Genomic DNA, 25,000 nt, shown 5'->3' with positions numbered 1-25,000 from the left:
AGAAAGTAGCGGAGAGTAGTTATGGTAAGAGGAGGAACGTTTGGGTTCCCAAGCAAGCATCATATTCCCATCCTCCATACCTTTTCTTCACATTACCACATTCGTCCGTGTTCGTCGCTGCGGCAGTGCAGACATAAAGCAGCAGTACGTCGATAGTTTCGTAATAGATAACTCACTAGTAATAAGACGAAGCGAAACGCAAGAAAACGCAAGAAATCAAAACAAAATCGAGCAGGTAATCCCCGGCGCGGTGCGCTTAGTGCGCTTAGACACGCCGGAAAGAGATGAAGTAGGAGTGTGCGGAAGAAGACATAAGTTGCTTAAGAAGAAGGATAACTGTTGAGAGCCAAATGGTTGAGAGGGTAAACGTTAAGAGAACTGCTTGTTACGTTAGGTTTACTTTTGCCGTGCCCTCTTCTTCGTTTTACCTCGGCGTGTGTTTGTAAAACAAAGGTGTGTTTCTTAGGGGTCGGCGAAATGGTTATGGTTGAGAGAAGTGAATCGCGTTTGAGGTTGGCACACGTTCTATCTATAAAGTGTTTTCCGCCCCCCCACGTAGGCTAGGCAGATGGAAAATTGTAAAAGCAAAGGATTACTGAACGCCGAGCGATCATCAGCGATGAGTGATCGCCTAAGAGTAAGCAGAGAGAGCCGAACAAGTGGAAGCTGTAAGCTTCAACTAAACTGTAAAAAGCTGTAGCTAAAGGAGTTTAAATGAATCTAAAACAAAGAGTAAAGAATAGAAGGCTGGCTCAGGGTAGAGGAGCGGGGAGACTAGACTCATTTGCGAGTGAGAGAGACAGAGAGACTAATGAGAACAGAAGAGCAAGCACTCATTCTAGCACTTCTACTTTTTCTATTTAATGTCCATCAATCTCTCTCTCCTATTCCCTCCCTACGTATTCGCTTGAACAAAGCATTTACACAAGACGGCAGCATCCTTTGATTCAGAATTGCTCTAAATGGAAAACGTGAACAAAAGTCACATTTTATGGCCCAACACAACCAAATACTCATTGCTCGGAAGGAAGAATGAAATGTGAGGGGAACGGTTACACCATTACAGGGGATAAGTTAGGGACGTGATTTTCGGGGTGTTACTTTTGGATTTGATTTCACCGGTGCGTTTCGGTGTTTCGGTTCAGCAATATTACCATTCGTCAATCCTTAGCTTACGTTACATTGCCATGTGCTATATATATAGGTATATATACAGATGCATAAGAGATACTCCGTATTACACGTGCGTAACTACATGTACATTGATCGGAAGATCGGGATCCTTACTGTAAATCGTACGTTCCGTGTTGTTAACTTTCTAATCCCCCGGACATATGGACGCTTACATCTTTTATCACTCTTTGGGTTCTTTTTCGTCCTTTCCTTTCTCGGCCGTGTGTCGGCACTTTAAGGAATGGCTGTTGCGACTAAGGAACGCTTGATGCCCTGTTTCGCAGCATGACTGTACAGTCTGTACTCAAAGCCGTCACCGAGATGAAAGAGTGCGTAAGGTAATAAACAAAAACAAAAAAAAAAGATCGTAACTATAACAAGTATCTAACAAAACTATTGTATAAAGCAGAACTAGCTGAAAGTGGAAGCAGTAAAAAAACGATAAGGCAATGAGGAACGAATGCGACACGAAGGAGGAGACTTCTTTCTTCTCCAATTCGCCCGAAAAACCTGTCGATTTGAACGATCTGAGTAGCCTGCGCTACCACTTATGCCGGCTGAGTGAAAAGAATATGTGTAGTAGAGCTGGAGCAGTGTTCAGGAGGAAAGCAGAAGCAGGAAAAGCGATAAGGATAAATAACTCTGGTGAAACTCTCCGCCACACAACACGGAAAGTAATGTGAAAAGTAGCTAAGATTATTATTAATGCTATTAAACTATTAAATTTAATATTATATTATAGTACTACTACCTACTACTACCTACCTACTATCAACGGTCCGTCATTGTACGTCGTGGGCAGAAGGACCCCACAACACAGAAGAAGCTTGTGTGAGCAAGCTGTGCTAAAGGGAGAGACCCTAATTAGATAAGGTAGATAAACGTGCAGCGATGTGAAAAAAACGGTGAGAAGGAGAACAAGAAACGAAAGCCAAGGAGCGAGGCAGGAGAAAACGAGCGGAGCAGCGTGAAAGGCAAACATTTTGTCGTCAAAATTTGAATATAAGTTAAAACAAAACACACAAATGTTTCTTTTCTCCTATCCCCTAGCTTTGCAAGTAAGTGTGACGCCGCATCGCAAGACTATCGGGAGAGAGTTGGAATCCGAAATCCACAACATTTGCATTTTATTATGGATTAGAAATGGATTAGAAATGGGATTAGAAATGGAATCCGAAATCCACAACATTTGCATTTTATTCGTGATGAAGGTAAGTGGAATGATGTATTCGACTTTAAATTTATATTAAAAAAAACACATTTTGGTTGCCAAAATGTGGTTGATTTCTGGAGCACAAGATTTCTTTCTTTGCTGGATCATCCAGCCTGGATGTCGACAATAATTCTTTCCGGTCAGTAGAAGAAAAAAAAACGAAAAACCTAAAAATCTATTCAACTGTATTACGATACCTAGGTACGAAAAATAAGTACAAAAAGCGTTGTATCACGGGACTGGGAATGGTGGATACTTAAGTAAAACCCCCTTTATGCAATCAAATGAGTGTGCTTTCGAGTACGAATGGCTTAGAATGCAAATTAGATGCAGCGTTCATGATGGCCCATCCAAACGATAGGAAGCATATGCAGTGATCCTACGTCTGATTATAATTTACAGTTTTAATTTTCCCAAATAAAACTAAAACTTTACTTTAAATACACACAGTGCTGAAACGAAACTAATAACGCCTGTCCCCATACCAACGAGCCAACTAATACTTGCTTGAAACGAAAATGCCTAGAGCAGTACCCTAGTAGCCATCCTGCTGCCACTAATTGCTCCTATATGGACTGGCTACTTTGATTTCGATCCATGCTGCTCAGATGCTTCATCATGGCGTACAGGTTGCCATGTGGTCTTTCAGTCGGTTCAGGTTGCGGAACTGCTTATCGCAGATACTGCACGGGTGCATCCGTGCCAGCTTCATGCACACGTTCGACAGGTGGACGGTCAGATTGCGCTTGTTCTTGAACGTTTTGCCACAGTTATCACAGTTGACCGATTGCTGCTCGGCGTGCATGTGCTTGATGTGCTGGCTCAGGATGTACTTGTCGCCCATCACCTGGCCGCAGATGTGGCACGGGACGGAGGTGGCAGTGCGCAGGCTCTGGTCGTGTTCCTGCATGTGCTTCAACAGCCGGAACCGTATTTTGAACGTTTTCGGACAGTGCTCGCACACGAACCGTGCCATGTGCACCGAACGCTTGTGGTCCTCGATCGTGTACTTGGTGAACCTGTGAAATCGAGGGCGAATGCAAGAGCTTGGTGACTTAACACCGTCGTAGAGGGTTACTGAAGAAAGTTGTACTTACGATTTGTGGCACTGATCACATTGCACATCTTTTTCCGCGTGCATCTTTTTCATGTGCACCACGAGGCGCTTCTTGAAGGGGAATTTACTGCCACACAGATCGCAGCTGTACTGCCGCTCCTCGTGTTTGTTCTGCATGTGCTCCTTCATGTTCTGGTGCACCTCGGAGCACACCACGCATCGATACTTGTCCGGGTGCTTGTGCATATCCATGTGCTGCCATAGGGTAACTTTCGTGCGCAACTTCCCCCCGCAGATTGGACACTGGACGAAGATTTTGTAGTGACCGTGCACCTCCTTCGAGTGGCGCAACAGTGCCGTCCAGGAGCCAAAATCGATCAACGGTTCACCCCGTATCATGCGCTGATTGTCGCAAACCTCGCACACGATCCGCTTGTAGAACTCCAGCAGTTCGCCGTCGTCCATTATCGGTACAGCGTCCGAGATCACCTTGTTTTTAGAATCCGTTTGAACGGGGTTTTCGCTTCTCTCCGCGTTCTCCATGTTCCTTCTCGCTGTTCTCAGTTCGGTTTTCGACGGTTTCCGGTCGCTGGAAGACGTAGCATCTTCTCCACCGCCATCATCCTCACCTTCTTCTTCCTCTTCTTCGTCGGGAGCATCGGAATCCTCCATGTCCGGTGGTTCCCCCTTATCTACCGTACCCTCATCGAACGGTTCCTCGTCGTCCCCTTGATCGTCTTCCTCTTCCAGTGGTTCGTCTTTAATCTCGAGAAACTCCGTGGTGTACGTGGGCTCATCTTGGCACGCGGAACTGGGAGACTCCACCTTGTGCTTGTTACTCTCGTCATCCTCTATTCTGGCCCGCCGCACCACTTCAATCTCACTATAGAATCTGTGAAACTCGTCCAAAGCGGTCCAGCACTTGAGGCAGATGAGTGGCGCGTCCACGTTCGGCAATAGCTGGGGACAATAATCGAATCGGATCATGTTTAGCAACCTGGTAATCGAGAAAACAATCCATTTTGCATACCTCAAAGCACAGATGCTGGACTATTAACGTGGCTATACGTTTATCGATGTGCTCCTTGGCGTAAATATCCAAATATGCAGGCTCGTTAGTCCGATAGCACACCTGGCATTCCATTGCGCTTCCAATTCAGGCTTTGCGGAGAAAGGCTTGTTATCTCAGTAGGCCATGAGCCTGGCTACTTTGAACAGTAGCGGAACCCTTTCGCGCGGAGAACCAAAACAAATTATTCTTGCGTTTTGACCTGCTCCGTTGTGGTGGATCCACAATAACCTACAGTGAGATGCGCGACTTTGTTCTTGTTCGTGATCTCCGAGTAGCAATCGTCAAGGGTTTATCAAAAGTATTTCTTTATTTAAAACAATTATTCAAATTAAAACGTTCAATCAAAAAGAATGTTTTGAAAGAGAACCAGTGTGTCCTACAGTTGGTATATTACAGAAGATAAGGAACCAAACGGTCCATAATAGCATGATTTTTTTTAAGTTTGCAGAAAAGTCTGAAAAGAATCTTAAAATTATTTTACAATCTATCAATTAAGTCATGTTTGTAAAAAAAATTACTAAAATATGTCAGTACTACTTTTCAATTTAACAAAAGCTGCATCATCAATTGAAGATTTTTTGGTCTAGACGTTATTGCACAGGATTGTAAACTAAAAGAAACTTATGTGATGCCATAAACATTTTAAAAAGTTTGACGATTTGAACAACATTTTACGCATGGAATAGACCCCCAGAGGGTTCCAGAGAGTCCACAGTAGAGGGTGAATCAACGGGCGTCAGGGCCGAGTTACGACAATTCGTTCAACCGAAACCGTACCCCTTCCTTTCGCTGCTTCTGCATCTCCAGCCACTGCTCGTAGTGCGCATTCTTCCGGTGGTAGTACAGATGCGTATCCTGGCGGAACGTTTCCGGACAGAACGAGCACATGTACAGCGGTCTCCCAGTGTGCGTCGACATGTGCTCCTTCAGTTTGTTTTTGCGCCGAAACTGTTTACCACAGATCGTGCACGGGAAGAGGCGCGTCGGTTCAAGGCAAACGTTGGCCATATGCACCGATAGGTTGCGTTTACACTTGAACGTTTTACCGCACGTATTGCAACTCACGGGCGGCTGCACGGTATGCATCAGTTTTACGTGCCGACTAAGAATATACTTGTCGCGCATCACCTGTCCGCATACCGTACACGGGACGGATGTGGAGTTGCGCAAGCTTTCATCGTGCTCCTCCATATGCTGCCGTAACCGAAACCGACTGTTGAACGTTTTGGGACAGTGCTCGCACACGAACCGTGCCGTATGCACCGATCGCCGATGGTCCTCGATCGTATACCGAGTAAAGCTGGAACGATAAACGAAGGCGAGTTGTTGGCGACTAGTTGCGATGGAAACGCCACAAGCCTACTCACGGTTTCTGGCACTGATCGCAGATAATATCCTTCTCCACGTGCATCTTCTTGATGTGCACCGTGAGCCGCTTCTTGAACGGGAACTTCTTGCCACACACGTCGCAGCAAAACTGTCGCTCCTGGTGTTTGTTCTGCATGTGTTCCTTCATGTTCTGGTGCACCTCGGAGCACAGCTTGCAGCGATACTTTTCCGGATTCTCGTGCATTTCCATGTGCTGCAGCAGGTTAAATTTGGTCCGCAGTTTCACCTCGCAAACGGGGCACTTGACGTAGATTTTGTCGTGCCCATGGCACTCCTTCGTGTGCCTTAGCAGCGCCCTCCAGGTGCCGTAATCTATCTGTGGTTCTCCGGCCATCATCCGCTGGTTGTCACACGTCTCGCATACTATCCGCTTGTAGAAGCGCAGCAATTCTTCATCCTCCTTTTTCTGGTCTTCCACTTTTCGTCTCTTTGAGTCCTGACTAGTGACGGCGTTTCTCGTTTGTTTCGGTTTCGACGTTCCTTCGCCAGCCGTAGAGCAAGCGTCTGATGAATCAACGGATTGATCTTCCTCAGTCGGTGGCGGCTGTGGCTGCTGTTGTTGCTCCTGCTGCTCCTGCAAAATGTCTACTTCTTCGTGATCGGACTGTGCCGTTGGATCCGGTGCAACGAGCCCCTCACATTTCACAAACACACACGCTAAGGGTTTCTCTGTACAGTTATCTTCCCCTTCTTCTTCGTTAACTCCTTCCGAGACGTTATCGGTTGGTTCTACTTTCACCTCGTAGAACTCGGTATGAATCTTGCTTGCGGCACATTCTTCCACGATGCAATCCGGTACTGTTCCGGCAGGTGTGGCCGCATCGGTGCCATGCACAAAAGCTAACGCTTGGGCTCGTTGAATTTCGGTGTAGAAATCATGAAACTGCTCGAGGGAAAGCCAACAACTGGAACAGATGCAGCGTTTACTGGCTTCCGACACTGGTTTGACCTGGCAAAAGGGACGTGTTGCTGTACAGCTAGCATGTTTCAGATCAAGGCGCTGGCCTTACAACTTACTTCGAACCAGAGATACTTCTGAATGATCAGGGCAATTTGTTTGCCGGAGTGCTCTTCGGCGAAAATATCCAGATACGCCTCCTTGGACTGCGATAAGCATACCTCGCAACTGATACATGCCATGGCATACTATGCAACTGCGGCTCTACTGCTAATTACAAAGCGCCTACTAACAATCACGAGAAAAGACACAAATTTTACCCAAAAGGCTCGTCGGAAGGGTGGTCCGTTTTGGTTGCACGAGAAAATAAACAAACCCCTGAAGCCCCGTTTGACAGCATCCGCGGATAACCCTATAAATAAGCCCTATAAGAAAAAGGCACTACAATTTTCCCGTTTTTTGAATTTCTGGACGCTTTAGAGATGGAAATTCAAGATTCGTTTAAAAAATTCCTATCGTACCGGTTCCATTTATTTGCTGTTCAACGATCGGTGCACCAGCTTCTGATGCGCCAGCAGCAGCGAAAGGGTATCGAATTTACTCAAACAAATCGGGCACATGCAGCGAGCACGCTCGACGTGCGTTACCCGGTGCTCGTTGAGCTTGGCGAGGGTTTTAAAGTTCCTACTACAAACGGCACACCGAAACACGTTCCCCGTGCAGCACCGTGTGCGATGGTGGCTAAGGCTACGCTTATTCCGAAACGAATTACCACACACGCTGCATGTGACGGGCGGACTGTCCGAATGCATTACTTCCATGTGCCGGTTGAGGTACGATTGACGAATTGTTTGCCGGCATACCGTACAGTTTGTCATCTTTGCCGGAGACTTTGTCTTCTCATGTAGAGCTTTGTGTTTGTTCAGCAAACCGATCGTCCGGTAAACCTTACCGCAGTGTTCGCACACCAGCTCCAGCTTTCCATGGACGGTGCGCATATGATACTTGAAGCTGTATTTGGTGTACCTAAAAACAGTGCCAAATTAGTATGCAGCTTCCAAGGTGAACGCCCAAAACGAACTTACATCCTTTGGCAGATAGTACAGGCCACATTTTTCGGGGCATGAGCGATTAGTTTGTGTCGCAGTAGGCGATGCAATGAGCAAAAGGACTTTGCGCACGTTTTGCACGCGTACTGTTTCCACCGGTGCCTGTCGTTAATGTGGGCCTCAAGCTCCTGGTGCACCTCGGCACAGATGGTACAACGATACTGCTCCGGATTCCGGTGCATATCGATATGCTGTAGCAACTTGGAACGGAAACGGAGCGTTTTCAAACACACTGGACACTGCAACGAGATCCTCGTCTTCCCGTGAACAGCCAGAGTGTGGCGTTTCAAGTCGTCTAATGTACTGCACTGCTCGCTATCACAGGATTTACACATCAGTGGGCCATAGAATTCGATGAGCTCTTGATCGTTGGTGGCAGTATCGCTTTGGTATTCATTCACCACCTCGTCGTCGTCCGCATCGGAATCTTGTGGTTCCTCCTCATTGCAGCTGGATCCTCGTTCGCTCAAAACATCGACCCGGTATGTTTTTGCTCCATCTCCATCCGTTCCTTTCTCTGCCTCTGCTTCCAACTCCAGTAATGTCCTGTTCGTTATTTCTAGCCTTTGATTGCGGATTTGCTCACAGCTGACGGTATCCGGCCCATTGCTGGCTTCACTTTCGGACTCGCTATCCGTTGCCGGTCGATGGAGGTCCTCGATCGTGCAATAAAATTGATGAAAACTCTCCAACGAGTTCCAACAGCCGATGCAAATCTGAGGCCTATCGATTGCATCCAGTTGCTGTAATTATAGAGCGAGAGTGTTATCACAAAACAAACCCCTTCCAGAATCGGTTCCATTTGCTTACCACAAACTGCAGATGCAACGATAGCAGCATCACCACATTCCGGCCACTCTGTTCTTCGCCCAGTATATCGAGATAGGTCTGCTCAGCGGAGGAGCAGTAGCACACTTCGCAGACCGTTGGCATCGCGTTTTGGGAGTCTTCGTTCACGAAAAGGTCGCGCTTTTTTAAAACCAACAAAAACCAAACAAAAGCCGAAATGTCATCAAGTGCACAGTGATGGCTAAAATGTTGTTCTCGTTTCTAAATTAATTGAAAAAATCTAAATCAATCAAAGAAAACCTCTCCTCAAATTGATTTATGAAGAATCCCACGATAGTAACCATGGTGATTGTGTTCGGGTTTCCATTTTTTGAATTTCATATCCCAGATTTATTTACCTTTACAATTTACCCTAAATCCAACGACCGCGTTCAATCCGTTACCCGATTCACCCGGAAACGTTCACCTTCCTTCCGCTTGCGCTGTAGCTCCAGCCACTGCTCGTAGTGTGCCTGCTTACGATGGGTGTAGAGCTGCGTTTCGAAGCTGAACCTCATCGGACAGTACGGGCACTGGTACAGGGCGCTCCGCGTGTGTGTCGTCATATGTTCCTTCAGCTTGATCTTCTTCTTGAACCGCTTGCTACAGATCGTGCAAGGGAAGCTACGATCCGTGCACACGTTTGCCCGGTGTGCGTCAAGGTTGTGCTTCGATTTGAACACCTTTCCGCACGACTCACACCGAGCCGGCTTCTGTTCCGTGTGCATCCGCTTCATGTGCGTCGTGAGATTGTACTTGTTCCGCACCACGATGCCACAGACGGTGCAAGTTGCCTTTGCCGGTCGCACTCCGCTCTCCTCGACCCTATGCTCTTCCATGTGGTTTTCCAGCTGGAACCGGCTTTTGAAGCTGCGCGGACAATGCTCACATATGAACCCATTACCGTGCACGGCCCGTTTGTGGTCTTCGATGGTGTATTTGCTGAAGCTGAAAGATAAGTGAACAGAACATTAACAAGTGGTTCTTCATCAGGGTTCACCACGGTCGCCAAACTTACGCCTTGTTGCACTGCTCACAGATGATGTCCTTGGCGGTGTGCATCTTGCGAACGTGCGCATTGAGTCGCGTCTGGAATGGGAACCGTTTCCCGCAGACCTCGCAACAGAACGTGCGCTCCTGGTGTTTGTTCTGCATGTGCTCCTCGATGTTCTGGTGCACCTCCTCACACACCTTGCACCGGTACTGGTCCGGGTTGAGGTGCATATCCTTGTGTGCCAGTAGCTTCCCTCTCGATCGGAACTTTTTCTCACACAGCGGACACTTTACGCTGCCCTCGCCTTGTCCGTGCGCCCTTCGCATGTGCCGGTTCAACTCCTTCAAATTGTCATACTCAACCGGTGGCTCTCCGGTGGCCATTTGGTCAAGATCACATATTTCACACACCAGCCGCTTGTAAAACTCCAGCAACTCTTGGTCGATGGTCGTCTTACTGATCACCGTTTTCGCCAGTGGTTGCCGATTACGGGCGCTTTTTCGAACGGTTGTACGCGTCTTGGCGGGTTCTTTGACCTCTATCGGTTCCTTTTGGCCGATGGAACAAGCAGCGGCATCACCTGAGGATTCTCCAGAACCCTCTTCCACCTGTGGAAGCTCCAAATCCTTGTCCTCCCGCGGTTCTTCAAACACTTCCATCGGCTCTGGCTTGATGGCAATGAATTCGGTCGAGGGTAACACATTGTCTTCCTCACCGAGTTCTGGTGTATCGGATTCGATGATGATACCCTTCGGTTCCTCCGCAGCTCCCACTAGTTTCTCCAGCAGTGCCCGATGAGCTTCGGTAACCATGGTGAAAAACTCGTGAAATGTCTCCAGTGCATCGCGACATCGTTGGCAGATGGCTTTGAGTGTAAAATCTGTTCTTTCCAGCAGCAAATGCTGCCTGACTACACGCTCAAGATCGTATCCGGCTGCATTAAGCACCGCGGCATCCTGCTCCGTGAGACAAACACTACACATTGGCGGCAGTGTTTGCACCGTTACCGAAGTCGTTTGTTGCTGCGCTTTACACGCCACGCTGTCTTTGATAAGCGATTTCAATGCTTCGATTGATGCCATTATGATTTGGCATAAAGGGCTGCTTTTTTTACTGAACTGAAAGTTATGAAAGTTTGTCCGTAAAGCTGTTGTCCTAAAATGCAATAGGTGGAAAAGGACATTTGATTAATCCAAACGGTCCCTTAAACTCACAATACTTGGATATTAATTAGAAGACTCGAGCAGCACAGAGTTTGGTTTGCCTTCGCCACCGTGATTGTGCGATTGTTACGGTCAGTAACCTTTGCCTGGAGATGGTATATCCGTATACTTACTTATCAAACACTACCGAAAAGCCGCTCGCTGAAATTTAGAGGCCTGAAACTCTCACATATTTGCTGATTTCTCGAAATTAAAACGGGACACGATTTGCAACACACATTTTGCACTTTTGTAAACAAAACGCGACCGTACCCCAGGTAACCAAGCGTCATACATCGGCTTACTCTCTCAGCCGTCATGCTTTTGTCGGACCATTTCCGACACAGCTATGGGATGCGAATCGGTTCCTCGCTCTAGCTTTTCTCATTTATTTTCCATTGCAGCGGCATAATTTCCACTCATCCAATTGAGCGATCTTGATCCATTTTTTCCATTCAAAATCGTCAATTTATTTCTTTCGATTCCGTTCTCGTTCCGCTTGACAATTGGAATTGGCTGTGCGGCTACGAAAGAAATGGCCGACACTCCGGCACCGGCCGTCGGATAAGCAGCTAAAATAAATATTTTATTTCTTGAATTTCGTGTCAGGCCCCCCACCCCGTCGGCGAAAGGGTGCGCTCCTCTCCAAATGCTCGGCGAGAGATTCGTGCCGTCGTCGTCGTCGTCGTCGTCATCGGGGATGTCGGGGGAAGCATATATGCTTCACCTGCACGCTTCCATTCTTCACCGGGCCGGGCGCTACTACACGGAATCGCGCCTACACATCCTAGGGTCCACTTATAGTAAGATGTAATTTTGCTTGCATCGCTCTACACACTCTTCTCGTCTCTCGGTTTCATTCTGCGCTTTTGGCCTAATCCTAAATCCTAACACGCGCTTCCTCATTCGACAGCGTTTGGTGAACGAAAGGAAGGTAGTGTATGTGGGGGAGAGTGATGATGGTAAAGGGGGGAATAATGGGGGGGGGGGGGGGGTGGTTATTCTAATCGGCACTCCGACCATGGGCTGCGGTCATGTGTTGTTTCAGCTTTGTCCGCTTCTTGAACTGTTTCGCACACACCGTACAGGGGAACTGGCGCGTGGTGCAAACGTTCGAGATGTGCGTATAGAGGCTGTGCTTCGATTTGAACGTTTTGCCGCACGTTTTGCACGTCGACGGCGTTTGCTCGGCGTGGATCCGCTTCATGTGGGTCTTCAGGTTGTACTCGTCCTTCAGGACCGAGTTACACAGCGTGCAGCTAACGGTGCCGCTGGCTACGGTTCCGGTACCCGCAGACGCTGCCACCACCGTAGGAGTAGTCGATCCTTGCTGCTGCTGCTGCTGCTGTTGCTGTGGTTGCGATTGCTGTTGCTGTTGTTGTTGTTGTTGATGGTGGTGTAGTTGCTGTTGCTGTTGCTGCAGCAGTTGATCGCCACCGCCAATGTGGCCCTCCATGTGGCGTTCAAGAGAGGCGCGTGTTTTGAAAGTTTTCGGACAAGTCTCGCACATCAGCATCGTACCGTGTACGGCCCGCTTATGCTTCTCAATCGTCAGCTTGGTGAACCTGGAAAGAAGTGATTTTTTTTTGGTGAGTTTTATCCGTCCCTCCTCGTACTGTCCTTTACGGAGCCACCACTACTACTACTGCTACTACTACTTACGGTTTGTTGCACTCCTCACAGATGATGTCCTTCTTCTGGTGCACCTTGCCCATGTGAGCGGTGAGGCGGCTCTTGAAGGGAAACCGTTTGCCGCACTCTTCGCACGAGAACGCCCAATCCTGGTGTTTGTTCTGCATGTGCTCCTCGAGGTTCTGGTGCACCTCCTGGCACACGGTACACCGGAACCGGTCCGGGTTCTGGTGCATCTCCTTGTGCTCGATCAGTTTAACGCGCGTGCGGAACTTCTTCGAGCAGAGCTTACACTTGATCGTGCCCGATTCTTGGCCGTGCGACGTGCGCATATGTTGATTCAGCTGCCGTAACGTACGGTATTCTGCGTCCACCGTACCACCACCACCACCACCACCACCACCACCCTCGCCGCTGCCCAACAGTCGCTCCGAGTCGCAGATTTCGCAGACGATCGGTTTGTAGAAATCGAATATTTCCACATCGAACGACTGTTCCTCGGATAGCTCCGGACCACTACCGGCACCAGCACCACCACCACCAGCGGTACCAAGATCAATCGGTCGGTTCGCCCCGGATGGATCTTCCTCGGCAACGAACGCACCGGGCAGGTGCATCCGCTTGTGCTCGAGCAGCTTCGGTCGTGTCCGGATCTTCTTCTCGCACAGCGGACACTTGACCGTGCCCGCCTGCTGCCCATGCGCCAATCTCATATGATGGTTCAGCTCCCGCACCGTACCGTACAGGGTGGAAGGTGTCGAGGAACCGCCGGTGCCGGTGCCGGTCCCACTATCGCACACATCGCACACGATCCGCTTGTAAAACTCCAGTATCTCCTGATCCATCTGGGCCGACTGGAGCTTCTCGGCGTCCGTCTCACCGCCAACCGTCGTCGGTGTCGCCGGAACCTGCTGATGCTGATGCTGATGTTGATGGTGATCGTGTGTCTGCTTGTGCTCGAGCAGTTTCACCCTGGTGCGGAACTGTTTGCCACACTGTGGGCACCCGACACGGCCCGACTCTTCACCGTGCGCTAGCCTCATGTGTTGGTTCAGCTCCTTCATCGTACCGTACTCGGTGCGATCGTCGCACACGTCGCACACCAGCTGCTTGTAAAAGTCCAGTATCTCATCGTCCATCTCCTGGTTCTTGCGCTTCCGGCTACCGGGTGTACCGGGCAGACCACCCGGTCCGGGACCGGCTCGCTGCCCGCTGCCTTCCGGTAGTTCCAGCACCGCCCCAGCACCACTCACAACATGGCCTGCTGCACCGCCTGCCTGCATCTCCATGTCACCCGTTACCATGACACCGTTGTTCAGCAGCAGCTCACCCGGACCACCGGCCCTCGGTTGGCAAAACTCATCCTTCACACCGTTCTGTGGCTCACTTGGACCAGCAGTTACCAGCGACGAAGACGATTGTGGTGGTGGTGGTGGTGCATGGCAGTCGGCCATGGCAACGGGTGCGTATTCGCTTCCGTTCACCCCGTTCTCTACGGGTTCCCCGGACGCGGCTGGTGGTTGCTGGTAGTGGCGATGATGATGATGGTGGTGGTGCTGCTGCTGCTGCTCTTCCGGTGCTTCTTCCATCGGTTCCTGCTTGATCGCCGCCAGCTCTTCGGCCCGTTTCGTGTGCACGTCCTGCACCATCATGTAGAAACGGTTAAACTCCTGGAGCGCCTTCCAACAGTCGTAGCAGATGAACTGCTTCCGGGCGCACTGCGTAAACTGGAGCCCGACATGTTTCCACACCAGGTACGGCATCTCCTTCTCCGCCTCGTCCCGCGGCTCGAAGATGTCCAGCAGAATGTCACCTACACGGTACGTAAGACACACTTCGCACTCCTGCCGATCGTCGATGATGGTCGCCGTCGTCGGGTGGTTGTGGTGATGGATGTAAACATCCTGCGGCTGCTGCTGCTGCTGCTGCTGCACCTCGGCCTCCATTTTCGCTATCGCTGGTGCTGCCGTCGCCGCTGCCACTGCCGCTGCCGATTTTCGCTGCTGTGGCCTGTGGCTGGCTAGTAGCCCCTTCCGACGGCGTATCACCCCCGGCCAGGGAGGATGATCCGGCCTTTTAACGTTGCCTGCACTCGTCACGCCCCTCTTACTCCAGCCCCCCCTTCCCCTTCCGTCGTCGACGTTGCCTGCTGCGTTTCAGGGGATTGGTGGGGGTTGCTGGTGCTGGGTGCTAGCTGCTGGCTGCTGGCTGCTGCTGCTGCTGCGGGATCACCGAGTTTCCGATTTCGCTGACGTTCGCGCCGCCCTCTTCCACACACTCGCACTTCACCGAGCTGCCACCCGGAGGAGTTCCGCCCGTTCCGATAAGCGAACCATCGAGGAAAATTCCGTGTCCCGTGTTTTTTTTTTGTAACTTTTTTGGAGTTTTTTCACCAAAAACTTCAGAAACCGGGTAAACTTTGGGTAAACTCCGGTAAACTCACCGAGTGAACTGGACTACACCACTGGAACCTTCGTTTATGTACACTCGCACTCGGGAGTTGAACATTTGTTTTTTACCATTCGACCGAGTACGCTCATTTATGTTCTTTTTGTGGTTTGCATCGATAGTTTGTGTTGATTGTGAGTGTGTTCAATCCATTTTATCGGGGAATATCGTTACGATAAAGCCCAGTTTGCGCGCTGAAGTTACGCTACGTGTGGCACCAGCTAAGGGGTTCACGAGAAATGAATGCGTGAATTTTTGATCCGTGCTTGGCAGTTGAATTCTTTTCGTTTTCGCGATGGAGGCGGTTGAGGAAAATAACCGTTCTGCGCCACAACGCTGTATCTGCTGCCGTTCAAATGATGCTGAAATCGTCACTGAAGACGAAGAAACCATCACGAGACTCCTGCACGAATACCTCGATCTCTCGTTTGCTGAACCCGATCGTCCTTGTACCACTTGCTGGAAGGCAGTTAAGGATTTTCACGAGTTTTACCTCATGATACAGGAAGCTCAATCAAAGGATCCTGCTGACGAGACCGTTGAGGAAGCTGCACCACTTTCGGACTACGCACCAGAACACATCGAGTTGCCTGTTTTGGATGCGTTCGATGAAGAAATTACCCAACCACAAGGATTCGGACAGGAAAAGAAAACATCCAACCGTAGACCGCAGCTAGACACCGAGATACTGGAGTTTTACGGACGGATCGTCTGTGAAATTTGCGATCCGCAACGATTGGAGCGCGGTGAGACGGCGATCGAGTACGATACGCTCACCCAATTGAATCGGCATGTTCGCAGCGAGCACAACCAAGCGCACGGTACACTACGATGTCCGATCTGTGAGAAACGCTATCGTACTCGGGTTCAACTGCTGCAGCACAAAGAAATGCACCTTCACCCGGACCGGTACCGGTGTGAGATATGCTTCGAGGTACATCAGAATATGGCCGAACACCGGAAGGCCAAGCATGGCGATCGAGCGTACAACTGCGAGAAGTGCAATAAACGTTTCGTGTCCCCAGGACGCCTTGCAATCCATGCCCGGAAAGCACACGCAGTGCGCGATGTAACGTGCGATCGATGCAACAAACCGTATGTACCGCATTTCCCTTTTCTTTTGCTGATCCGTTCGATTGTAACGAAGGATTGTTCTCTCGCTCCATAGTTTCAGCAAATACACGATCGACGATCATCGCAGGAATGTCCACGAGGCGAGTTTCATCTGCGAGTACTGTCCGAAAACGTTCAAATCACGTTTCTGGCTTAAGAGCCATCTCGTAGAGCATGGCGTAGGCGATACACCACCGACGGCGGTCAAATGTACCATCTGCGGTACAGTTGTTAAGAATAAGTACATCCTGGTGTCTCATATGCGTCGAGTACACAGCGATCAGCCGGCGGTTAGCTGTGGGACGTGCGGTAAAACCTTCAAATCGCAGCACAATCTGAATGGCCATCTACAGAACGTTTGCACCGATCGGGCTTTCCCGTGTGCGGTGTGTGGGAAGGTGTTTAAGAAGAGGATCAAGTTGAACGAACACATGACCACGCACACCGGCGAGACCTTGTACCGGTGCCAGTTCTGCCCATCAACGTTCAGCTTCGAATCCCACTTTTATACACACCGCAAGCAGGTGCATCGGGAACAGTGGCTTGGCTTGCGGCGGAGCACCCGGCAGCAGGGCAAGGGACGAAGCGCAGCAGTGTGATATTGTCGCAGGTGAATAGAAACATTCGGCTTCGAATGACGAGTTACACAAATTATGCGTTTACCTATTTACTACATTACGTTTCCGCCTTCCGCGTACCTTCAACTTTCACCGTGCATCCGCTTGATGCCGCGTGCAAGCTCAAGCTTTTCGTTCGCCAGCTCACGGTAGGCTTGGATGGCCAGGTTTAGCTGCACCTTCTTCGTGCCGTGCACATTCACGTACCGTTCGATGACGGCGAGGAACTGTTGGTCCTGTTCCAGCTGCTCGATGGACTTTTCTTGCGTGTCGAACAAAGTAGGCATCTCCGGTTCCAGGACGAGCGTTTTCATCTCAGCATCCAACTGCAGCTCGTTGCCATGCAACGTCGAAAGCAAGGCAATCAGCTCAACACCATTCCGGAGGTAGTCCTTCTTGAGTATGTCCAGCAGCAGATCGTCGACGAGCTTGTGCCAGGCCAGGAAAAACACAAACGGACCAAAGTGGCGAGTGGAACGGAGTGCATCGAAGGCTCTGCTTTCGTTAACGTGCTGGTACACGCGAGCCGTCAGTTGGTGGTACTCCTGTTCGTACGGTTCGTACTGTACGCAGGCCCGATCCAGCACGAACTCGTACCGGCCGGACTCGAGCAGTTGCTGAAGGTACGGATCCTGGAACATCGGTGGTGTGTGGATGGATCGACCGTTCAGCGGGAAGTAGATCTGGTTCAATCGTTTTCGCATCTCGTACGGTGCCTCCTGCAGTGTGCCATCCGGATGCCGGACCACGATCGATCGCTGGTTGTTCTTCAATCCGTACGTGATATCCGTAAACACGAACTTGGCCGTGGAGAGCTCCTTGAGGGCTCCATCTCTCGACACTATCCGGCAGGAGTCTTCCTGTGCCTGCACAACCGGGGGCATCTGTAGCATCTGCTGGGCACGGTTTATCGATTGTACCAGCTCCTGGCGCAGCTGATCGTCGGTCATGAACCGGTACTCGACCGTGTTGTCTTTGACCGAGCGTTTGCGGAAAACTTTGTCGAGTTCCAGTCGGGTGAGTGACTTGAGCAGCTGCTGCACATCCTCACGCATAAATGCGGGACCGGGATCTTTTTCTAGAAGGAAAACAGGAGCCCAGGGATCAACGCTGAACGGTAGAGCCGGCTCGAACGGCCAGAACTTACCGTACGCCAGGAAGGGTTCTCCGCCGCCGGCACTGGTCGAGGAAAACAATCGTGTCACAGCGCACGGAACGCCGGTAACTGTGTTGGTCCGCACTAGACCACAGATGAGCCGCGCTTCCTGGAATACTTTCCACATTTTATTAGGTAAAGGACACGGACTTTTATGAAGAAACACTTTTTCACGTTTTTGTGTTTTCTTTTTTACAATTTGTTTTGACGCAACGAACTGTCAAAAGCTTGGCCTTTTTTTCAACCGCTTTTTCAACTCAAAAGTTAATTTTTTCGGGGATTTTCGCGTTCTTTGTCTAAAAGTAGTCACTGGGACGTATCTAGTGTGTTAATTAACTACGAAAATAATAAAAACAAATTCCTAAAAGCGGCCTGGTTCCATAGTTTCCAGTTTTCCGGTACCAAGTCGTACCAAGTGGTAGCAAGGCACGCCAGCCTCGCTGCCAAATCAAAACAAAGTGTTTGAAGTTTCGAAGTTTTTTTTTCACAAAGTTCACGGCGATCAGAAAAATCAACCGCGGTCCGTGTTAATTGCTGGAAAATTAGTATTTGAGGGAGAAAATTTTGGCCTCCCAGCGCCACCGAATCGACGACGTCGAAGACCGCGTAATACCATCCTGCAGAAAGAGCCCGGTTTCGCAGGAGATGAGTATAGGTCCAGTTTGAAAAAGGATAAAAAATTGACCCGCGGTTGGGCAGGTGGGGTGACCCCGTTGACCGACAAAAGTGCGTGTGCCGCTGTCGCAAAAACGGCTTTTACCGTGCAGGACATAAGAGGAAATCATGTCGCAATCAAAGCTGAAGCAGGTGTTTAGCTACCAATCATGGGTGCACGCAGTGTCCGGATCGGCGGTAAGCGAATTCGCCATTCTCCAGTGCGTACTAGAGTGCTAATTTGCGTGTTTTTTTTCTCCATCTTCTTTCAATCATCCAGGGCAGCGTGATTGCGATGTCGGCCTTCTATCCGCTGGATACGGTTCGCAGTAGGCTGCAGTGTGAGTACTTACACCCGGCAACTGGCCCACATGCCACCGTGGTTCGCTAATTGACGAGCCACGGCTTTAGCCCGTCCCGTTTCCTGATAAGATAAACCATGGATTAATCCTTTCTTCGCTCTCTCTCTCCGCCCTTCTCTTCGTTGCAGTGGAAGAACCGGATCGACGCAAAGCACTCAGCACGTGGCGCATATTGATGCATCTGATCGAGGAGGAAGGCTTTGCCACGCTGTACCGCGGGCTGGTACCGGTGTTGCAGAGTCTATGCATTTCGAACTTTGTCTACTTTTACACCTTCCACAGTTTGAAGGCATTGCGAGCGGCTAGTGTCGCTGGCGGTCCAGGCACCGGGCAGTCAGCGCTCGGTGATCTGCTACTTGGCTCACTGGCGGGCGTAGTGAACGTACTGACGACGACACCGTTCTGGGTGGTAAACACCCGGCTGAAGATGAAAGGCATTGATCAGCAGCAACGGCTCCTGGGAGGCACCGGTAGCAGTTCATCGGTCCGCAACGGTGCCCATCACAGCAGCCACAGTATCAGCAGCAATTCGGTCAAGTACGATGGGCTACTGGATGGTTTACAGTACATTGCACGCACCGAGGGAATCCGGGGGTTGTGGGCCGGTGCCGTACCATCGCTGCTACTCGTCATCAATCCCGCCATTCAATTCATGGTGTACGAGGCGCTGAAACGGAAGCTAACCGAAGGCCGTCCCTCATCGTCATCACCTTCCGCCATTACGTTCTTCAGTATTGGTGCGATCGCGAAAATGATTGCGACCGTACTGACCTACCCGTTGCAGCTGGTACAGACGAAGCTAAGGCACGGTAATGCGGATAAGAGCCTCAATCTGCCGGCCGACATCGACACGGTGCAGCTGCTGTTGATCATTCTCAAGCGCCAGGGTGTTGCCGGGCTGTATCGGGGGCTGGAAGCGAAGCTGCTGCAAACCGTGCTCACCGCGGCCCTGATGTTTATGGCGTATGAGAAGATCGCTCGCTTTGTCACCTCGTTGCTTATCTCACCGAAGAATGTCAAGGGTTTACACTGAGCAGCGGCAACAGATCCTTGGCGGGTGCCGGTTTGGGGTGGTGGTGATGGTGATTAGTTATGAAAGGATTGTTCGATTACATACCAAAGGCTCCCGAGTGCTCCTTGTTCCCGATCAGGAGCTTCCTTTGTCTCTCTCTCTCTCTCTATTTCTATTTTATTAGCTTTCTTTTTTCTTCGATTCTAGTCCTTTTCGATTGACATTCTTCTACGTTCTGTGATTAGAAAGCAGATGCGCGTTTTGTGTTCGTTGTTACATCCGACATTCCGACGTATTCCTTTCCTTTTCCCCTGGGAGGAGAAAGATTTCATTTTATTTAATCGAACCTATTTAATGTATGTGTTAAGCCAAAGCACTGGGAACAGGTGGGACAACCGATCGGTTCCGTCGCGTCGCGATTTGTGGGCCTATTTCTTTCTGTGTTTTTATGGGTTTTTTTGGTAGGTGGTTTGCGTTGAGAGTGGTGTCCCCGATACCGGGCATCGTTGGAAAACATTAACCGAAAAGCAAGCTGGCGGCAATCCGTTTGGTTTTCCGTTACCATCCATCGCGTGGTATGCCTGTGGTCCAAACGAACAAACACGTGGTTTATAGCGAGAAAGTGAAATAAAACAATAAAGTACACAAGGTGTAAGGTACCAGAGAGTAATCGTTGCTTTACACGCACCAACCATGTGTGTTTCATCGCGTTCTCTGCAAGGCTGTTTATTTGCATTTTTCTCTAACTGTGGGTGTGTAGGTTTTTGTTTGTTTTACTGGTTTTGCTTACTTTTATGCGGAAGTTCTTCTACAATGTGTTTTGCTTTTTTTTCCACGACTTTTTGTTTTCGATTTTGTTTATAATTGTGTAGTGTTGTAGTAGTTTTCAACATTTTATTCCATTTTTTTGTCATTTACACATGTAGAAGACCGTTAATTCTATTGTTTTTTTTCTTCTTCATTTCCCTTAACGTATTCTATTCATCTCGAATCCACGCCCGCCATCGAACGTACAATAGTCGAAACAAAAGGTAATCCGACCGGGTAGTCGTCACCGTTCATATGCTCTCGTTTTCTCTCTCTCTCTCTCTCTCCCTATTGCTTTAAGTTCCCCAGGTGCGTTGCGGTATGGTGCAGTAACCGAAACGAAGGTATGTAAAGGCTGAAGGAACATTTACCTTTTCGATACACGACACGCCTTGTTGCACACCAAAAACTAGTCTCGTGATAGAAAAGCGTCATCCGAAATATAGGAAACAGGTAACAAAAAATAAAAAAGGAAAATAACGGTCAAGACCTAATAACTCGGATAAGCCAGAGAGAGAGATAGAAAGATAGTATCTACCAAAGATGCTGATGATTGCCTTTAATAAGGAAGGAAGCTTAACTAAATGCATACTTCAAAAAACCAAACCTAAAGAGGGCCCAGGCCCTTTGCTAGAACAACATCTCATTCCACGCGATTCGTTATCCGATATCCGAATGAAAAAAAAGTAGTCTCCCGCCGAAAAACCGAGTTCTAGGTTTGTATGCTTCATACTACTAACCTAGCGACGAGCTTAGTAGACCTATAGCAATCATCAAGGGGTAGCCAGAGCGACCATCCAGGGGAATCTCTGGCTACTGTTCTGTTGTTGGAGGTCTCCTCTAATATACTAATCCATCGAAGGAGGTAATTTGATTAGCGTATATGCGCATATTCGTTCGTAGAGTAATTCATTGTTGATTTACAAAGCTTTTTTCCTAGAATTTGTATGTCTAACTGGATTTTTTTTTTCAATTATTTCTTTTAATTTGTCCGTTCGGTCACCCCAGTAAGAGTCGCACGTTAATGTACACAACATCTATCAACTTGTTTTCGTCTCGCCGCACGAACTCTACTACGGACTACTATGCTACACTACACTACCACTTTCATCTCACTGCAGCAGCAGCAGTAGCCCATCGACGAAAACACTGCGCGCTCGCCCTAATTAAAGTAGGCTATGTACATAAGCGCAGGCACGCACGTGTCATGGGGTTTTGCAACGCTGCTCTCCTGTGCTCAAATCGCTGCAATTCCAGCATATCGGTGCACCTTTTTCAGTGGGTGCGCACGTTGCTGTTGCTTCTTTACAGCGACAAAGAAAAAAGGGGGGCTTTTTATATATACAACACTAGGAACCGTCACGAACGTGCGTGTCTTTCGTTTCGATTTCGTTGCGGACCCACGGACCCCAGTGCGGTCAGCCAAATCTCTCCCATTCGCTTAAATTCTACATTGATTGGTTTCCTGCTACTTTAATGACTATTCATACGTTTATGGGTATATATTTTGTGTTCAATAAAAAAAAAAGAAAGGAAAGAGGATAGAGGCTTCCAAGATACCGCACACACCAACGGACAACCTCAAAACTAAGAGAGAAACCCACTTGATCTCCCTTTGGATCCCGAGGTGCGCGGTGAATGGGATGGATGCGCATACTTAAGTAGACGGGGAGGGCAGGCAGACACCACACACTTGAAACTCAAAAATGCATATTGCCAGTTACTTGTTTTTGTTTGTAAGATTTTACACAATAACAAAAAAAAACGAAAACAGATATACTGCACACTCTTCGTCACCTTCAGCAACATCAACATCATCAATCTGTCTGATCGATATCTGATCGTTTGAAAATCCTTACCTATCTAGTAATCCGGCTTCTCGGAGCGACGGCAAAATGCATGTGTCTACTCCTGAAAGCCAACTTAGATTGGGAACCGCAGTAACGGTTGGTGGTGATTCCGCTGCTACCTTGGTTGCTTCGATTCACACGACTGCTGCGACACGGACACACAACAGGTTCATTGTTTAAAAAGGGGGATCTTTTTTTATGGGATTCTGATCGCCCGAATGCGCTGCCTCGCGTTGATATCCTCATCAATCGTTCACGTCCAGGATCCTATCGATGGTAGAATCCATTGCCGTTGCTCGATCCCCCGCCGCCTGACGACGACGCCATGCTGCCGCCACCCGATGAAGCCTCACTGCGATAATGATGGTGATGATGATGATGAGCTTTCGCATGGAATCCACCACCATTGCGACCACCGAAGCGTCGACCATTGCCACCACCTCCTCCTCCACCGTTGCGAAATCCCTGCCGGTGGCCACCACCACCACCACCGTGATAGTAACCACCTCCATTACCGCCTCCTCGATGATAGTTGTGATGATGGTTGCCGTACTGCTGCTGATTGCCATTCCGATTGCCGTTCCACTTCACACCACCACCGCCGCTGCCGCCACCGTTTTGGTAGTTTTGAAAGTGCTGGAACTGATTACCATGCTGCTGGTGCTGGTGTGAACCATTGGTGCCGGCACCACCAAGATTCTTCACCTTCTTCGTACGCCCACGGTCCATCTCCGTCTCACGATCGTCGGCGAGCTGACGTTTGCGTTCTTCGCGCCGCTCGTTTGCCAGCTCCCGATCCATCTCCGTCTGCTGACCGCCCCAACTTTTCACCGGTGCACCGTAGCCACGGTGAGAGTACTTTAGCAAAAACTGTACGGCACCCGGTCCCGTATCGGTGGCTGTGCTACCACTACCCGGCGCAGAAGCCGCACCGGCATTCGGAGGTGATGAAGACCGACTTTTCACGCCACTACGATGCCCGTTCTTGTTGCCGTTGCTACTGCCATTCGGTGCAAGCATATGCGGCTGCACTGGAGAGGCAACCGGAGAGGATTCCTTCGAAGAACCGGCAGATTCACAGCTGCTGCCGCTGCCACTGCCACTGCTGCTACTCTCGGGATAGGTGGGTTTATCGTTCTCACTACTTTTGGACACCTTCCAGGCACCGGCCGTGGTTTTGATGATCTGCGGTGAGTGCGAGTGACGGTCTCCATCATCATCATCCTCCTCCTCGTCATCATCATCTTCATCGCTACTACGACGCTTGAGCACCAATTTCCCGTTCTGCTGCTGCTGCTGCTGCTTGGCACGCTTATTAACGGTGGTGACTGTCGTGCATGTCTGTTGTTGCTGTTCCTCCTCCTCGCTGCTACTGTCGTTGGCATTATCGCTATCGTCGTCGGTTTCGTACGGTACCAGGCTGATCGAGCTCGTACCGCCATTGGCAGCCGTCACTGGTTTACTGTTGCCAGGCCTACTACTACCATTATTGAGCGGACCGAGGCACAGCTTTGGTAACGAAGGCAGCTGTGTTGCTGCGGCTACATGCGACGATTGCTTTGATCCGATTCCATTGAGTTTGGCAGTGTTGGGTGCTTGGCCACCACCAACCGTGGCGTTTTGGGTGGCCGATTGCGACGTTTTAAGATGATTTTTGTTAGGATGACTTAGCGGTGAGTTGGTGATCGATTTGATGGGCGATGAAGATGGTGTACCGGCGGTCGATGGTGGCGACAGCGAGGAGATGCTTGATGAAGCGGATGATCCAGGCCTGGAGGTGCCTGTCGCGCCTATCGTTGTTCCTCCCTTTGTGGAACTGCTCGTAGCGGCTGTGACTGTGGTAGCTGGAGTGGGTCCCGCTTGGTTGGAGGGGTTGTTGTGGTTGCTGCTGCTGCTGGAGGACGGTAGCATGGGGCCAATAAATCCAGGCTTCGTGTCCAGCTTGCTCGGGAAGAGACTGCCAGCAGCAGATCCAGTGCCGCCGTTACCACTGCCGAGCACGCGAAGCGGCGACGGCGACGAATTGTGAGTCCCTTTTCGGGGCGTGCCGGTACTCCCGCCGCCACCACCACCACCGGCACCGGCACCACTGGCACCGGCACTGCTTATCGTCGACGGCAGTGCTCCCATGGACGAAAGTGTCACCGTACTGCTTGGATGGCCGGCAGTTTGGTTGGCTTTCGTAGTGCCATTCAGCAGACCGACGGCCGCACCGGCCGGACTATCGAGCTCGTAGAACAGAATGTACGCATTGGTGCTCATAACGTTGTGCATACCGACCGGACGCACGGAGCTATCGTCGAAGACGTGATAGGCACCACCTTCGGTTTGACCGATGGCCGTATAGTGGCCACAGTGCTGGCTGGTACCCAGGTGCGTTACCATCGATGTTAATCGGTACGTCAGCATTCCGG

General features: G+C 49.9%; 9 protein-coding genes across 18 annotated transcripts in view; 3 read left to right on the top strand and 6 right to left on the bottom strand.

Moving 5' to 3' along the window:
• Positions 1-2,191, top strand: part of LOC126579184 (phosphatidylinositol 4-kinase beta) — an 83,413-nt gene extending 81,222 nt beyond the window's left edge. For 8 of the 9 annotated variants that reach the window (XM_050242555.1, XM_050242556.1, XM_050242563.1 and 5 more), the window contains one exon: positions 1-2,191. This exon is cut by the window's left edge and continues 915 nt beyond it. The gene's annotated coding sequence lies outside the window, so the exon portion shown is untranslated. The other variant, XR_007608426.1, reaches the window with a different exon arrangement.
• Positions 2,192-2,596: 405 nt separating this feature from the next.
• LOC126576796 (uncharacterized) lies at positions 2,597-14,928 on the bottom strand. The gene is made up of 13 exons (XM_050238101.1): positions 12,598-14,928; positions 11,941-12,500; positions 9,758-10,532; positions 9,144-9,687; positions 8,722-8,880; positions 7,999-8,102; positions 7,666-7,828; positions 6,922-7,008; positions 5,883-6,787; positions 5,293-5,815; positions 4,474-4,596; positions 3,484-4,403; positions 2,597-3,405 (listed from the first exon to the last, which is right to left on the bottom strand). The coding sequence occupies exons 1-13, from the start codon at positions 14,511-14,513 to the stop codon at positions 3,003-3,005; spliced, it is 7,182 nt and encodes a 2,393-aa protein (XP_050094058.1). The 5' UTR covers positions 14,514-14,928; the 3' UTR covers positions 2,597-3,002.
• LOC126579188 (zinc finger protein draculin-like) lies at positions 4,902-7,135 on the bottom strand. Its single transcript, XM_050242569.1, has 3 exons — positions 6,922-7,135; positions 5,883-6,853; positions 4,902-5,815 (listed from the first exon to the last, which is right to left on the bottom strand). Exons 1-3 carry the CDS (start codon positions 7,042-7,044, stop codon positions 5,263-5,265), a joined length of 1,647 nt encoding a protein of 548 aa, XP_050098526.1. The 5' UTR covers positions 7,045-7,135; the 3' UTR covers positions 4,902-5,262.
• LOC126579192 (zinc finger protein 616-like) lies at positions 7,329-8,867 on the bottom strand. The gene is made up of 3 exons (XM_050242572.1): positions 8,722-8,867; positions 7,888-8,654; positions 7,329-7,828 (listed from the first exon to the last, which is right to left on the bottom strand). Exons 1-3 carry the CDS (start codon positions 8,842-8,844, stop codon positions 7,333-7,335), a joined length of 1,386 nt encoding a protein of 461 aa, XP_050098529.1. The 5' UTR covers positions 8,845-8,867; the 3' UTR covers positions 7,329-7,332.
• Positions 9,073-11,185, bottom strand: LOC126579190 (zinc finger protein 28-like). The gene is made up of 3 exons (XM_050242570.1): positions 11,070-11,185; positions 9,758-10,888; positions 9,073-9,687 (listed from the first exon to the last, which is right to left on the bottom strand). The coding sequence occupies exons 2-3, from the start codon at positions 10,813-10,815 to the stop codon at positions 9,132-9,134; spliced, it is 1,614 nt and encodes a 537-aa protein (XP_050098527.1). The 5' UTR covers positions 10,816-10,888; positions 11,070-11,185; the 3' UTR covers positions 9,073-9,131.
• A 402-nt stretch (positions 14,929-15,330) lies between the features above and the next one.
• Positions 15,331-16,808, top strand: LOC126579193 (zinc finger protein 317-like). The gene is made up of 2 exons (XM_050242574.1): positions 15,331-16,110; positions 16,184-16,808. The coding sequence occupies exons 1-2, from the start codon at positions 15,512-15,514 to the stop codon at positions 16,725-16,727; spliced, it is 1,143 nt and encodes a 380-aa protein (XP_050098531.1). The 5' UTR covers positions 15,331-15,511; the 3' UTR covers positions 16,728-16,808.
• Positions 16,764-18,096, bottom strand: LOC126579194 (28S ribosomal protein S22, mitochondrial). Its single transcript, XM_050242575.1, has 2 exons — positions 17,893-18,096; positions 16,764-17,823 (listed from the first exon to the last, which is right to left on the bottom strand). Exons 1-2 carry the CDS (start codon positions 18,026-18,028, stop codon positions 16,829-16,831), a joined length of 1,131 nt encoding a protein of 376 aa, XP_050098532.1. The 5' UTR covers positions 18,029-18,096; the 3' UTR covers positions 16,764-16,828.
• Positions 18,097-18,392: 296 nt separating this feature from the next.
• Positions 18,393-20,588, top strand: LOC126579195 (peroxisomal membrane protein PMP34). The gene is made up of 3 exons (XM_050242576.1): positions 18,393-18,753; positions 18,836-18,896; positions 19,046-20,588. Exons 1-3 carry the CDS (start codon positions 18,685-18,687, stop codon positions 19,948-19,950), a joined length of 1,035 nt encoding a protein of 344 aa, XP_050098533.1. The 5' UTR covers positions 18,393-18,684; the 3' UTR covers positions 19,951-20,588.
• The window catches only part of LOC126579185 (ubiquitin carboxyl-terminal hydrolase 36), an 8,186-nt gene continuing 3,767 nt past the window's right edge, over positions 20,582-25,000 (bottom strand). For both annotated transcript variants that reach the window (XM_050242564.1, XM_050242565.1), the window contains exon 3: positions 20,582-25,000. This exon is cut by the window's right edge and continues 627 nt beyond it. In XM_050242564.1, the coding sequence (XP_050098521.1) occupies positions 22,854-25,000 (2,147 nt within the window). In that variant the 3' untranslated portion in view covers positions 20,582-22,853.

Source organism: Anopheles aquasalis, chromosome 3 (genome assembly GCF_943734665.1).
Source record: "Anopheles aquasalis chromosome 3, idAnoAquaMG_Q_19, whole genome shotgun sequence".
NCBI lineage: Eukaryota > Metazoa > Arthropoda > Insecta > Diptera > Culicidae > Anopheles > Anopheles aquasalis.
The sequence above is the reverse complement of the archived record's forward strand: the minus strand, read 5'-3'. Positions and strand labels throughout refer to the sequence as shown.